General features: G+C 43.0%; 1 protein-coding gene across 6 annotated transcripts in view; it reads right to left on the bottom strand.

The window, feature by feature from the left end:
• AFF2 (AF4/FMR2 family member 2) overlaps positions 1–15,916 on the bottom strand; it is a 626,935-nt gene that overhangs the window by 37,070 nt on the left and 573,949 nt on the right. For all 6 annotated transcript variants that reach the window (XM_039912362.1, XM_039912363.1, XM_029067285.2 and 3 more), the window contains 2 exons: positions 4,332–4,379; positions 1,637–1,684 (listed from right to left, as the gene is read on the bottom strand). In XM_039912362.1, coding sequence (XP_039768296.1) covers positions 1,637–1,684; positions 4,332–4,379 — 96 coding nt within the window. The remainder of the gene's footprint in view (positions 1–1,636; positions 1,685–4,331; positions 4,380–15,916) is intronic.

The raw sequence follows: 15,916 nt of genomic DNA on the forward strand, positions 1-15,916 counted from the left end.
GTTGTCCCACATGAGGCTCACAATTACTCCCCATTTTACAGATGAGCTAACTGAGGCCCAGAGAAGTGAAGTGACTTGCCCACAGTCACACAGCTGACAAGTGGCAGAGCTGGGAGTCGAACCCATGACCTCTGACTCCGAAGCCCAGGCTCTTTCCACTGAGCCATGCTAAGTCAATCTCTATGTAGTAAATTGTTAGCTTCTCCGTCGCCCTCTCTGAGCCCCGTGATCACGGTCAAGGTTAGGGTGTGTGGCTTTTGTGCACAATGAACCTGTGACAAAGGCCCCTCGTTTGCAACGGTTCTTCTGGAAAGGTCTCGTTCCCAACTGCTTCAGCAGCAGCACCAGGCCCGTCCCTGCCTCTGACTCCTACAGGGACCTTCTCCTGTCCCCCTGTCCCCCGAGGCCATGCCACAGCTTCTCGCCTTCCTCCTCCCTCCCACTCCCGTTTCCAAAAGTATAAACTGATCTCATACTCTTCCTAGCGCTTAGCACAATGCTCTGCACACTTTAAGCGCTCAAGGAATAAAAAGCACCGATTGGAGTTTTAACTCCTTGTGGCCAGGGAATGTGTCACTTGCTCATTGTAATAATGTTGGTATTTGTTAAGCGCTTACTATGTGCAGAGCACTGTTCTAAGCGCTGGGGGAGATGCAGGGGAATCAGGTTGTCCCACGTGAGGCTCACAATCTTAATCCCCATTTTACAGAAGAGGGAACTGAGGCCCAGAGAAGTGAAGTGACTTGCCCACGGTCACACAGCTGACGAGTGGCAGAGCCGGGATTCGAACCCATGGCCTCGGACTCCCGAGCCCGGGCTCTTTCCACGGAGTCACGCTGCTTCTTGTATTCATTCAACCATTATAATAATGATGGTATTTGTTAAGCCCTGTGTGCCAAGCACCGTTCTAAGCGCTGAGCAGTGTTTTAAGTGCCGAGCACTGTTCTAAGCACTGTTATTTACTGAGTGCTTACAGTGTGCAGAGCACTATACTAAGCACTTGGGAGCATATAACAATAAGCACATTTGCTGGCCACGATGTACTTCCCAACTGCTCAGAACAGTGAACCGGATCCAGTAGGTGCTCCACAAATACCTTTAATTCCACAAGTGGTCCTACGGCCAGCGCACAGACACAGCCCGACTGACCCACAGTAACGTCAGAGGCCGAGAGGGGTCTGGGGCAGCTCTAGAGGCAGGAGAACGTAAGCAAAGACTCGAGGCAGCTGTGGACGCCAATGCCATTACTACTGACTAGCTGGAAATCCACGTGCAGAGCCCACAGGGACCGGCCCGGGAATTGGGCCAGGCGGAGACTGGCAAGTTGGGCACGGAGACGGCGCCGGGAAAAGGTAAGCGAATCCCGCCACTGCTATCGTTTCTGCTCCACCACTAAATCAACTGATCTTCCACGGTGTCGTCCCGACATAGCCTGTGGTCTCCGATTCAGTCTCTCCTGTTGCTGCAGCTGCTTCTGTCTGCTTTGTGCCGAGGATGCCTCCGTGAGACGTCAGTCATCGTGTGAGGGTGTGCATGTGTGCCCAGGTGTCTGTCTCCTTATTTCTAACTCTTTTTCTCTTCCCTGATATCTCCCATACTCCCTCTCCATCGTCTCCTCCCATAATGTACTCCTTACTTCTCTCTCTCGTCTTCTCTCAGCTGCTCCCAGGATGTGTCTTTAGTACTGAAATAAGAATTGTGGAAATTGTTAAAGTGCTATGAGCCAAACACTGTACTCAGCGCTGCGGCAGACGCGAGATAATCAGGTCGGACACAGTCTCTGTCCCCAACGGGGCTCACAGTTTAAGCAGGAGGGAGACCGCGAATTGAATCCCCATTTAACAGATGAGGAAACTGAGGCACGGAGAAGTTAAGTGGCTTGCCTGATGTCACATAGGAGGCAAGAGGCAGAGCTGGAATTAGAACCCAGGTCCCCTGACTCGAGTTCTTCCCACTAGACCTCACTGCTTCCCATGTTTCTTGATGGCGTTTAGCATATTTTGTCGGGGGATTAGGACTGTTGGTACTCGGTACATTACAAATATAGATTCAATCCACCACCTACGCTTCACTCCATTAGGGAAATTTACCTGGTGGGGATACTGGAGCACATGAGTTTTTAAACTTACATATTTGTTGAACTGGTAAAATGTAAAAACCACATGTCTGTGGAAAGCCTGCCTGGGGCCCACGAGAGATTCATTGTTTTGATTTTGTTACTCAGGCTGGTGCGGATCGATGCAAGACCAAAAATCCCTACCAACAGTAAAAACTTTCCGGCTAAGGCTCCCTGCAAAACAGCTCACACATTTTTCATTCCCTGTCAGAGTCTCAGTGAGGTTGTCCTTAAGACTGGCAAAATGCTTCCTGATTGCAGAACTCTGCTCCGTATTTCTTAAGGTAATCTCCCTCTCAATTGTGCCTATTTTTCAACTTCCATCAAAATCATCTATCATTTCCCACTGCCATCTTGTTTCGAGTTTCGCATCCAGAGGCCCGGGCAATCTACTTTATGGACCATGCAAGCATTTACCATTAGAAGGTTTGAAAACTCTTCGACAAGAAGTTTGATCGAAGGGGGTGAGTGTAAGGACGATCGCTGACGATTGATTTTAAACTGAAGCTGACAAAACCAAGAGTTGGAAAATTGACACCATTTGCTACTTCGCTTTTATCGATAAGCCATATTCCTCCCTGATACATCGGGCGATCTCTCGGGCCTCAATCAAATCAACCTCTCCCGACTGGACGTTGTGTGTGCATAAACGCCATTCCCTCCTTCTCTGCTCCTTTCTGAGTCGAACTCTAATTTGCCAGAAGTGGTTACCCTAGAGGCTTTAAACGTTTTTCTCTCCCTCCTCTTTCCACCGATCCAAAAGGAACCCCAAGGTGCGGTCATCTAAGAAGTTGACCTGGACCCTGGGAGAAGCATGAGGCTTTCATTCCTCCCTTCAACCTGAGCTAGTTTATATACATCCCCTTTTCACATAAGCCTATTCTTCTCCAACATTATTGCTCTACTAGCTCAGCAGAAAGCCATCATTCACCCGCTGCTCAGAAAGGAATGCAATCTCTTTAAAGTCTGCCATGCCCCTTCATCAGTCACTATGAGAGTGTAGAGAGCCTTTCCATTAAGTGTTCCTTCCATCCCTAAAGACTTCCTCTTTAATCTTCTAGGTAAGTATTTTCTTTTCTCCAGTGAAAGCTCATTTCAAAGTGCTATGAGCTCAGTCCCCAATCGACTCCCTGGCCGTGTATGGAAGGAGATGACGGTGGACTGTTCGAATAGGGGAAAGATCCCATGAGCGCGGAGCTCTAAAACAATGCTCTGATTTCGTAAGTATTAATGAAAACGTAGATTTCCTTTTGGCCCCAGTGATACGTCTTTAAACGTACCAAGTGTATGTGAAGCCTAATTAATGATTTCCCACAGTGGTGATTAAACACTTGAGGATAGTGATGAAGTTATCGCCGGGACTGTGGTGACTGAAGGCGCGTGAAGGTTCCTGGTTTATCCAGGAACAGAAGAGTGAGGTCTACAACCCTGAACTGTGGGAGCAGGGCCTATATTCACTGCTAGGATTTATCAGAGAGCAGCAAATTTCCCGTTGTGGGCAGGGAAGATGTCTACCAACTCTGTTGTACTGTACTCTCTCCAGTGCTTAGTACAGTGCTCTGCATACGGTAAGTGCTCAACAGATGCCACGATTCATCTCTATCAACTCCTTATTCATTTCAATTTTCTTTGGCCTGCTCTCCTAGTAACACTGAATTCTTTCCACAGAGAGAATCTCAGTTTGATTCCACAAGGGTCCAGGCTCCCATTTGGAATTTCTGTATGCCTTAATAACATATAAAAGGTAGGTAGGGCAGCCATTAACGTAGAAGGGGGAGTGAGCGCAGGGTCAAGTTGGATGAGCAAATACAAGAGTTAACCTAGATCGTCTATAGATTTTTTTCATTTCTTTGCCAACATAGGCTGTTTCGAATAAAATAGTCCTGAATGGTTTAGCTGTTACCTGGAAAAGCATCAATCAATTGTATTTACTGAATGCTTCCTGGTTGCAGAGCACTGTATTAAACGCATGGGATAGTACAGTATAACCGAGTTGGTAGACACGTTCCCTGCCCACATCGTGCTTTCTCCCGTTGCTGCAGCTGCTTCTGTCTGCTTTGTGCCGAGGATGCCTCTGTGCGATGTCAGTCATCGTGTGAGGGTGTGCATGTTTGTCCAGGTGTCAGTCTGTCTCCTTTATTTCTAGCTCTGTTTCTCTTCCCTGATATCTCCCATGCTCCCTCTCCTTCATCTCCTCCCATAATGTACTCCTTACTTCTCTCTCTCGTCTTCTCTCAGCTGCTCCCAGGATGTGTCTTTAGTACTGAAATAAGAATTGTGGAAATGGTTAAGTGCTATGAGCCAAACACTGTACTCAGCGCTGCGGCAGACGCGAGATAATCAGGTCGGACACAGTCTCTGTCCCCAACGGGGCTCACAGTTTAAGTAGGAGGGAGACCGCGAATTGAATCCCCATTTAACAGATGAGGAAACTGAGGCACGGAGAAGTTAAGTGGCTTGCCTGATGTCACATAGGAGGCAAGAGGCAGAGCTGGGATTAGAACCCAGGTCCCCTGACTCGAGTTCTTCCCACTAGATCACACTGCTTCCCATGTTTCTTGATGGCGTTTAGCATATTTTGTAGGGGGATTAGTGCTGTTTTTCTGCACCTGTTGGTACTCGGTACTTTACAAATATAGATACAATCTACCACCTACTCTTCATCCCATTAGGGAAATTTACCTTGTGGGGATACTGGAGCATATTTTTTGAACTGGTAAAAAGTAAAAACCACATCGAGCTTACAGTCTAGAGAGGGAGACTGACATTAATATAAACAAATAAATTACAAATATGGACATAAGTGCTTTGGGGCTGAGGGAGGGGTGAATAAAGGGTGTAAATCTAAGTTCAAGGGTGACGCAGAACGGAGTGCGAGAACAGACATCTCATCTGGTATTTTCTTAGAGTAGGGACGTATTTATCTTTCATCTCAGAATCCAAAATGATTTCTTAGCTAAATCAAAAAGGATGCAGTGACAAAACTGAAATATGTGCTTTCAAAGGTACTGCTTGCCTTTCTCTCCCCTCATTTAACATAAAAGCACTGTGCTTTTATTCAAATGCATTGACTTCAAATCTGTTAAGGTCAGAAACGAGTCCATCCCATCACCCTAGAGTGGCCCAGTCCACTGGCCAGATGATGCAGAGTTAGGAGCCTGTGAGAACAGAAGGAAGAATATCTCCTTCCCATACCCCCCTTACCCTTTTGCGGGGAGAGATCATTATCGATATTTATGGAAGGCAGACCCTAGTATCTGACAACTGGCTTATGGATAGGTCACTGAATAAAATCCTCTGTTAAAGAGTCAATAAAATTATTATAGTACAGGCCCTGAAACATCGCAATCTTTCATTTTCAATTGTTTACTGAGATGAGTTAGTAAGTTACATTGGTAAATTCCCCCTTCTGCAACTAATGTGTTTTCCAAATGTATATTAAAATATGGCTGCCAAATGAAGTTATCCTAGTTGGTACTTGATTTTGACTAGGAAAATGAAGGACTAATGTGCAGTTAACACATTCTTCATTTGAGAGACTGTTATTAAATTATTTTCTACGCATCATTTACTCTAAGATTTTAATAAACTACTTTCAAGACTAACACTAGTAGTTACAACAAAGATTTTCTCTGATGCTAAAAATCATTAACATTCAATATATTAAATCATCAACTCCACACTCTGTAAATATAAAAAGTCTCCTTACGGCTTCGCCCTAATGAAATGAAAACTTCTCAGAGGACAGACAGATCTGCAGCGACTTCAGAGACATCTGCTCAAACTTTTCGCTAATTACTTTCAGTCTAGTTAATTATGTTGAACAGAATTTAGGTAATTGAGTGTTGCATTTCACAAATATCCTACTTCACCTGCAAATTTCCTTTTCCAGGAGGCAAGCAGGGATGATACATTGACCACTCTGCTCATTCAAGCTGGGAGGGCATCAAAATGGAAAATTCCAAGAGTGGGTACCCTGCTTTGCTGTGGAAAATGCTCAAATACACGTTTCAACAAGCAAGTCAGCGGCATATTGATCCCACTAATACATTTTCACAAGGCAGAGGACCCTCTGAAGGGATGCAGGGCATGACCCTTTGCTTAACAACGATCCTCAACATACTTTTAAATGGGATGTGCTTTCCAGCACCATTTTTCCTGACAGAGAGTAAATGAAGTCCCAGCCAATCCTCTAAAAAAAAAAAATACCATTGTATTTCACAATGAAGTAAAGTGACTTGTAGGCCAATATTTGGTATCAAACCTTTGAAAAATATGATTTTTTTTCTGTTCACTATTTGCTCTTTACTCATATTACAATATGAATTTACAAATACCTAACTATAGCAGGGCAGCCCCTGACCAGTTTATGATTTGGGGATTTACTTGGCTAGGAAATAATTTATTTTAACGTTAAGGCATCCTCTCACAGAAGGCCCTCAATTAATCAAAATGCCATAAAAATACACACACACCATTGATTGATTGACTTCTAAAACAACATAGCGAGGAATAGATGGTTTCCAAATAAAGTGCGTAGCGGATAATTCGGGACTAATGATAATCGAAACAATTAATTATTTAGAATATTTCCATATCCCTACAGAAATTACCCATTTCTCCTAATTTATCTAATATTTATTTACTTTTTAAAATAATCCTTCAAAGTGATTTAGCCAGAGACTTTTTATTAGTCCAATCAACTCCTGATCATTCTTCCGGGGTGTAGGTTATCAGCACCTTATTTTGCTCTCCCTCTTCTTCTTTCCACATCCCTGATTTTTGGGCATTTCACTTTTCCATTTCATACATCTCTTCCAGAGGGCATGCAGGATATAAACACAAATCTGTCAAATGTTGTTACTTTGACAGCATGGTGGTAAAGGCTCTGTAGGTGAGCAGGTTGGAACTAAATGAGGCCAAAATGAGGTTTGGGGATTATCTGTGGATTTCATTTATCCTGCTATCCCGTCCCCAATTTGCCCAAATAATTGAGAGTCGGCTGTGGAATGTTATTCACTCGCTGACAGTAAATCTAACTTCACTCGAGGGCAAAATGTTCAAAGGGTTTTTACCAAGGTCTTTTTCTCCTCATATACAGTTGTTCACCTGGAAATAATTCAACTGACCCAACTTGACAACGCCAAGCTGTCTCAGCAGCTGACCAGCTCTGGTTGTGACTACTTCTAACCTTAAAAAGAGAGATGCGATCCAGATTAATTTGCAACTAGCCTGGTGCTGAAGACAGAATTATCTGAAGTTATAAACTGCTACGCCCTGTAACAGGGCCACATTTGGAAAAGAAATTTCTGAAAGTTTCAGTGGTGACAGTAGCTGAACCCTGTTTCAGCATTAGTATTTTTTGAGTGACTATTGTGAGCAGAGAAATGTACTAGCTGGACACGAGTGGGTATAAAGGAGCAGTAGAAGGATCCAACCTCGTCCTTGAGGAGCTTTCGTTACAATGGGAAGACAAGTGATACAGTCTACATTCAAAGGGAACAACCGTAGCAAAGAATGCAAAAATAAATTCATCCCATCAGTCACCTTGAGCCCAACATGGGACCACCTGATTACCCTGTATCTACCCCAGCACTTAGAACAGTGCTCGGCACATAGTAAGTGCCTAACAAACACCAACATTATTATTTTACCAGGGATGTGGGGATTAATTGGAGGCATTTTAGTTAGAAGGGTAGGGAAGAGGAGCGTGGTCTTTCTAGTTCACCTGCAAAAGGAGCCAAATCTACTCTATGAGGATCCCTCAATTTTTTCTTTATGACATTTGTTAAGCATTTACTATTTGCCAGGCCCTGTGCTAAACTCTGGAGTGTATACAGGACAGTAAGGTTGGAAACAATCCACATCCCATATGGGACTCACAGTCTTAATCCCCATTTTACAGGTGAGGGAACCAAGGCATGGATAATTTAAGTGGTTTGCCCCAAGTCACGGGGTGGACAATTGGCAGAGCCAGGATTAGAACCCAGGTCCTCTGACTCCTAGGCTGCTTTAGAGAAACAGCAGAGCCTAGTAAATAGAGCATGGATCTGGGAGTCAGAAGGAGCTAGGTTCTAATCCCAGCTCTGCCACTTGTCTGCTGTGTTATCTTGAGCATGTCGCTTCACTTCTCTGTACCTCAATTCCCTCATCTGTAAAATAGGGATTAAAACTGGGAGTCTCATGTAGGACAGGGACTGTGTCCAATCCAATTTGCTTGTATCCATCCCAGCTCTCAGTACAGTACCTGGCGCATAGCAAGCACTTAACAAATAGCACAGTTATTATTACTTCCGTTTGGCCATGCTGCTTTTCCAGTTCTTTTTCCGACTCTCCAGATGATGGGTGCTTTAAATCACTTAACTTTCTGTGGCCTGAAATACCTCTCCAGGTTTTTTAGATGCTGACTTCCACTGGGTTTGGGATGTAACAGAGCCTGCAAAGCTTTGTATGGCTTACATGAATGTCACTCAGCCTCACAGTGTGAAGACAAACCCAGTGATATTCTATCCATACCAAAGGCTGCAGCCAAAAGCACAGGTCAGTTATGTCACCCAGAGGGCTTTTCATTCAATAATATTTATTGAGCGCTTACTCTGTGCCGGGCACTGTACTAGTACAGTGTACAAGTACTGTACAGTACAGTACAGTGTACAAGTGTTTGGAATGTACAATTCAGCAACAGATAGAGACAATCCCTGCCCATCGACGGGCTTACGGTCTAATCGGGGGAGACAGATGGACAAAAACAAGACAACTTAATCACAATAATTTGAATCAAGGGGATGTACACCTCATTAACAAAATGAATAGGGTAATAAAAAGGGTAATATGGGCAACAAGAGACAGACCGTGGATGGCTCCACGAACTCATCTACTGAAAACTAAACTCAAGCACATGCTGTATTGACAGTAGAATGTCCTATTCCCCTCCATCCAACCCCAACCCAATCTTAACTCCTTCACAGGAAGGAGGGCTTATATTGGGAGTGCACATGCCAAAGCATCAGTAGCCATATTTCCTGGGTATTCTAGGCTTCCTAAATGAGAAAATCACTGCCTCTCACAAGTGGTGGGGGAGGTTTCTAGAAAACAGTCATCTGCCTCGCATCACAACCATGAACTTTACATGTGCAGAGTGGGAAGAACTGTCAATTATATACTGGTCTTTTTATCCACACTCACACACGTGACAGCTCATTGTCTGCAACATAAAGACAGCCCTACATAAGACAACGTTTATGATGACTTTGGCAAACTTCAAACAAGGCGGTAGACATATCTAATATGCTATTCAGGATGTGGTAGTAAATCTACTTGTATCTGTCTCGCATATGATAATGTAAACATGAATTTGGCTCATTTAGAGGGAAGACAATGATTTACAATATGTTTGGGGTGAGAAGCCACCCTGGTTCTGGCTTTAAAAGGAATCTCTTTTAATCAAAGACTATTTAGAACACATCTGAGAGAGAATTTTTTTTTGTTATTGATATTACATAACGACGCTTTGGCTCTGACGGCTTTAAAAAGTAACCAAAATGATAGTAAAGATGAAAGAAATAAAATGAATGACAGTGCTAACTCTTATGTCACGCCAGAAATGAAGTGATCGACAGCTCGCGTTAGTAATGAACAGAGCAGGGAAATGCTGCCAAGAATCCATAGCGAGGTCAAAGCTTTCCAATAAAGAATTACACTAGCCACAAATCCTAGGTGGGACAGTCTATGTACACGGGCAGTGTGGTGACTTGAACTCTACTTCTATTATTCCTCCCGAACACTTTCATGACCCAATGTTGGTCTGTGACAAGTCACATTGTATATATTAAAGCTCAGGTTCGGGCCACTGAATTATCTCTGATAATACAAGATTCAGGTAAATTTTAGCGACCTATTCCTAGGGAAAGACATGATATATAGTAGCTTAGCATAAGTCTGTGTCTGTCTCCCAGTGTCAGTTTGATATCTTCTTTCAAGTTGTCCATTATGCTCAGACTGATGCACTTTATTTGTGTAGCCCCTCTAGACTTCTTTATCTGACCACATGTCTTTCCAGAGGCCTATCTATGGTCAATTTTCTTATCGGTATTGTCTGCTCTCCTCACGTTTAATAAATTATCTGGTGAATCTCAGAGGCCTGCTTTAGATGGTAAACTCCTAGGACCAGGGCCTTATCCGCTCAAACCTTCTCTTTCTAGCATGCCCTAAAGAAATGTAGCTTGCATCAGTGAGTACCTAATCACAGAATATAAAACTGTATAGTTACCAGGCAACTCAAGAGTTGCACCCACCCAACCCCCTGCTTCCAGTCTGGTGGACGGCTGAACGATCTAAGACAAACACTTGGTTGTCTGCCTTTTCTTGAACAATCTCCTGGGATCTTTGGAATTCATCCTATAGACTGTAAATTCACTGTGGGCAGGGTATATTGTATATTGTACCGTTCCAAGCGCTTAGTACAGTGCACACAATAAGTGCTCAATAAATATGACTGGTTGATTCCACTGTTTTGTCTACCTGATCACCATGAAACTCTCAAGTACCAGCAATTTAAATCACACCTGATTTCTCTTGTTCCTTCCTCAGCGGACAAGGAGAATAACTGGTGAGAAACCTCATGGAAGTTCTCATTAAGTTGTCAGGTCACTACTTAGCTTTCTTTCATTGTGGTTAAACAATACCAACTCCTCTAAGCCTTTATGGGACATGAGTAGACCATGTTATTTCCTATTCTGTGGCATTCTAATCGGCATAATAAGGGAATTCCAATTTAAAAGGGTACCATTAAATAAGTAGATTTTTCAGGGAAAAGACACACCCTTTTTTTCCTGAATCATTTAGGTAATGATTTCTCTTAAAAAAGGTAAAAAGATTGTTATTCTCAAAGGAAGTGACTTTGGAGAATTTCTAACATGCTTTCACTGGGTCATGGACACTGAAGCTTTGACAGCCTAAGAAAATGTCTTCTTCTTTCTGGACATATAAAGAATCTCATTTGCAGGGGGTAGATTTGGAATCTCCATGTCTGAAATAGGATAGAATAATTAAAGGAAAAGACAGATACATTTTGGAGCTATAAAATATCAGGACAATCTCTTCCCGCTCCTCACATTAGGGACAACAAGCCGATAGGGACAAGTAGAGTGGGAAAAGAACAAGCACTATATTGACAGGTTTCCTACCTGTGAACTCAGCAAAGGTATTAAGCCCTTGGTTTCTGAGCCTCTAGAGTCCCAGAATGTCTAGGGGAAAATGCTTTTAGACTCTTAGGGTCTTTAGGAGCTTAGAGCATAAGTTCTTTAAAGGTAGGGGCAGGTGGACTTTGCTTTTGATATTCTCTTCCGTGTTCAGTAGCAGTAATAGTACTTATTGAGTACCCACTGGGTGCAGTGCACTACACCAAGCAAAACAAATAGCAATAATAATAATTATTGTACTTGTTAAGTGTTTACTATGTGCCAATCACTGTTCTAAGCACTGGGGCAGATGGAAGTTAATCAGGTTGGACACAGTCCCCGTCCCACGTGGGGCTCACACTCTTCATGTGAAAAGCAACATGGCTTAGTGGAAAAACCCTGGGCTTGGGATTCAGAGGACATGTGTTCGAATCCCTGCTCCACCACTTGTCTGCTGGGTGACCTTGGGCAAGCCGCTCGACTTCTCTGGGCCTCAGTTACCTCATCTGCAAAATGGGGCTTAAGACTATGAACCCATGTGGGACAACCTAATTACTATGTAACTATCCCAGTGTTTAGAACAATGCTTGGCATGTAGTAAGTGCTTAACAAATCTCATAATAATTATTATTAATCCTCATTTATTTTACAGATGAGGTAACCGAAGCACAGAGAAGTTAAGTGGCTTGCCCAAGATCACATAGCAGTCATGTGGCAAAGCAAGGATTAAAACTCAAGTCCTTCTGACTCCCAGGCCCATGCACTATCCACTAAGCCACACTATGTACCGTCACCAAGGAACTTTAACAGGGAAGATACACACAAGTACAATATAATGTACACTGAATAAACATGTATACAAAAGTGCTGAGGTTGGTTGTAAATATGCACATAAATGGAAAGTACATCCTCCCCATATTCAAAGTCCTCCTCCTCCTTCTCCTTCTCTTACCTCCTCCAATAACCCTTAACTGGTTAACAATAATAATAATACTTACTGTATTTGTTAAGCGCTTGAGTGGATACAAGCAAATCGGATTGGACACAGTCCCTGTCTTACATGGGGCTTACAGTCTCGATCCTCATTTTACACACGAGGTAACTGAGTCACATAGACATTAAGCGACTTACCCAAGGTCACAAAGCAGACAAGTGGCAGAGCCTGGATTAGAACCCATGACCTTCTGACTTCCAGGCCCATGGCTCTATCCACTATTCCAGGCTGCTTCCCCAATTTGTACTATAGATCAGGGAGGTGGGGGGGGGGGTTGGGGAGGGTGCAGGCGGATTGGGATACAACCTCTGGCATGTGTACAAGTAGGATGGCCAGTTCTCTGCTTTGATGCTAGCTAGAGATAACATGATTTGGATTTGCAGCTGGCCAGTGCCCAGTCCAGCAAGTCCAGCAGTTCCACCATGATACCGGATGCTTTTATATCCCATTTTTACTCTTGGCACCACTTTGCTCTCCAGCACAGTTCGGAAGTTGCATCAGACTTAACTCTGCCCTGGGAGGGGAATGCAAAAGCTGTGGCCTATGTGGACGGGTTCCGGGATCCCCTGGGGAAATACTCAAGGATCATGGAAACCAAGTTCTTCGGTAAAATGCCACCCATGACTTCATCACATTACACTGTGTCCCCAGGATAATGTGTGTGACATCATGGGCTTCTCTTGGTCAACTCTATGGTAGCTTCATTAGTGGTCACCCATGTGCAACAGTGACATGCCCCATCATGCTTCTTAGCAGGCCAAACGCTGTCCAACATCCATCTGCCCGCACACTACTCTGACTCTTCCATATCCCCACCCCGCTGCCCCACACTGAGTTCCCTGCAGCTTTTTATGGGGCTGCAGGAGTCACTGTGAGCCCCAAGCCTCCACAGCCAGGGCCAGTAGCCCCCAAGTTCTTGACTTCTTCCTCAACTTGGCAAGTTTCGCAAAACCCTTTCTACTTTAAATCAGATCCTCCTTGGCAGGCACGCAGTCCAGAACGTGTCAAAAGTCTAAGCCATTTTTGACTCTCAGGAATGGTTACTGGAGCAATATTAAATGGTCTTTGAAACACTGTGGCTTGGGGAAAGTATAATTCATTCTGATGAAATATATTTCATTTTTAAAGCACTCTCAATGAGACTGGAGGTCAGGAAATGAGCACACATGTATGACTATGAACAACAAGTCCTGTAAATCTTAACCAGAGGTAGTGGTGTACAGAAACAGACCCTCTTTTAATTAAAATGACAATTTTGATTTGAGCAGAAAGCTAAATTCTCTCTCCCTATTACACTATGTCAATCAGCCTGCAGTCTACATTTTGCCTAATATTAACTACCTCTCTGGTTGATGCTTTTTCCAATGGCATAATTAATTGCTTGATGGGAGAAAAGAATATTCAATCAATTTGGGATTAAAACCAGTTGGAAGGATTTACAGGAAAGGTAGAACATCTTACAGTCCATGTCTGTTGCTAATTATGACACTCATACACATTAAGAATAAAAGGTGTTTCTCCCTATGATAAATGGGGCTGGAAATCCTCCCCAACATTTACAATAAATCACAAAAGACTATTAATAAACAGAAAAGAAATGACAGTTACTACAAGAATTCACTACCATTCTGTGCCTAAAACTATCAATGTCATGTTTAAACCTGACATCTTAAATCTTCTACATGAAAGCCCTTCAAGTGAAAAGGCTCAGATATTTTAAGCAGAGTTTTCTAGGCCTGTTATTTTGCATGACTGCAAAGGAAATACAGAACCTTTAATCCCTGCACCTTTACCTGACTAAAATATCTTGCCTTCCAGTTAATAGTCTTCTTTCTCATCAACACTATATTAAAGGAGACCAAGTGCAGCTACAGGAAGTGAAGATCCCATTTTTATCCTAAGCACCGTTCACCTTTGACTTCAAGTGGAAAAGACTAATCGTGCTTGCTTTTGAAAGACACCCCAGTAACAGGTAGCAGCTTTATAAAACATTTCTTCCCTCAAACGAAAGTAAAGCAACCTCAGTCTTGAATACAGTTCAATCTAGATCAATTCAAATAGGAATGCCAATCTCCATGTTCAAAATGAAGACTGAGTCAGTTATAGTTGGACCTAGAAATATTCGGAAAAACCCAATCACCTCTCAAAGAGCAGGAAAAACTGTGAGTCACGGGTTTGTAATACTGAAGGTATGACTAGTTTTGGCAACTCAGAAAGCCAAACGATTTTTAAAAAGTGAACCAAAAGTCCAATTTCGCCTCAGGATCAGGTGAATTATATTTGGACTCTTTGGACTCTGTCAATATTTTGTTTTCCAAATTACAACATACTTCCCTATTGCTATATCAAAAGAAAATCACAATTATACATCTTATACATCAACAAAGCCTACCGAATGCTATCCGTACTCACACTTGGACTTCAGAAGTGGCTAAACTTCCTGACATTTATTTCTCAAAGGCCCAAAACTAGGGAAGTACTTGCTCTCCAACTTCTTATTGTTTTTCAACTTGATAGCCATGCCTTTAGTAAGGTGCAAATGTGCTTTTCACACATCTACTCAGAAGGTGTCAATCTCTCAGACTCCAGTGAAGTTTTAGTGGTTAATTGCCTGTTATTCCAGTCCTACAGTTTCTCTTTTTGTTTGGGATAAGGCCCAGGTGGGTCATTCTGCCGGTCCGAGAAATTGGGAAAAGGTAAAATTGGATATTTTTCTTATCTACTGAAACATCTGCAAGAAAAGCTTTTAAACCCCATTCTCCATTTATTCCCCCCATTTTTTTCCAGTGAATCAATATTACTTATCCCTACATAAAAAATACCAGGATAAAGAAAAAAATAAGAAGATCTGAGTAGATCCTGACTGCTGCTAACAGCCACTGTGGCTGCTCCCTTGTTTTCAATTTAAAGGAAAGGGAATGAGCAACTTGCATTTCTGGTCTCCATTTAGCATGATTTGCTGGGAAATCCTAGCTAGAGCTTATAAAAATAAAGGAGCTTCTGCTTCTGTGATATGAGCTTCTATGAACTAACCATATTAGCCTCAAGAGAAGCAACATGTCTTAATGGACAAAGCACAGGCCTGGGAGCTAGAAGGATCTGGGTTCTAATGCTGGCTCTCCCACTTGTCTGCCGTGTGGCCTTGAGCAAATCACTTAAATTCTCTGTGCCTCAGTTACCTCATTTTAAGATGGGGATTGACTTTGAGCCCCATGTGGGACATGGACTGTGTCCCAACCTGATTCACTTGTATCTACCACAGTGCTTAGTATAGTGCCCGGCACATAGTAAGCAATTAATAAACACCGTAAAAAAAAAGTTGATAGCGTAACATTCCGCACCCTATCCTGTTGTCCCCTTTCCTCAACCTCCAACTAGCTGCTAGATTGCCTGAAACCAGACTGTAAGCTCTCTGTGGATAGGGAATGTGTCTGCTCTATTGTAGGTCAGTGCTCTGCATACAGTAGGTGCTCAAAGATTCAACTTATTAATTAATAATTATAGTATTTCAAAGTGGGATACTACTCCCAAGCCAGCCAGGTTTGCTGTCGGTGGGAAGGACTGACAACAGACTGTGAGCCCGTGGCTGGGCAGGGATTGTCTCTATCTGTTGCCAAATTGTACATT

This window comes from Ornithorhynchus anatinus, chromosome 6 (assembly GCF_004115215.2).
Source record: "Ornithorhynchus anatinus isolate Pmale09 chromosome 6, mOrnAna1.pri.v4, whole genome shotgun sequence".
NCBI lineage: Eukaryota > Metazoa > Chordata > Mammalia > Monotremata > Ornithorhynchidae > Ornithorhynchus > Ornithorhynchus anatinus.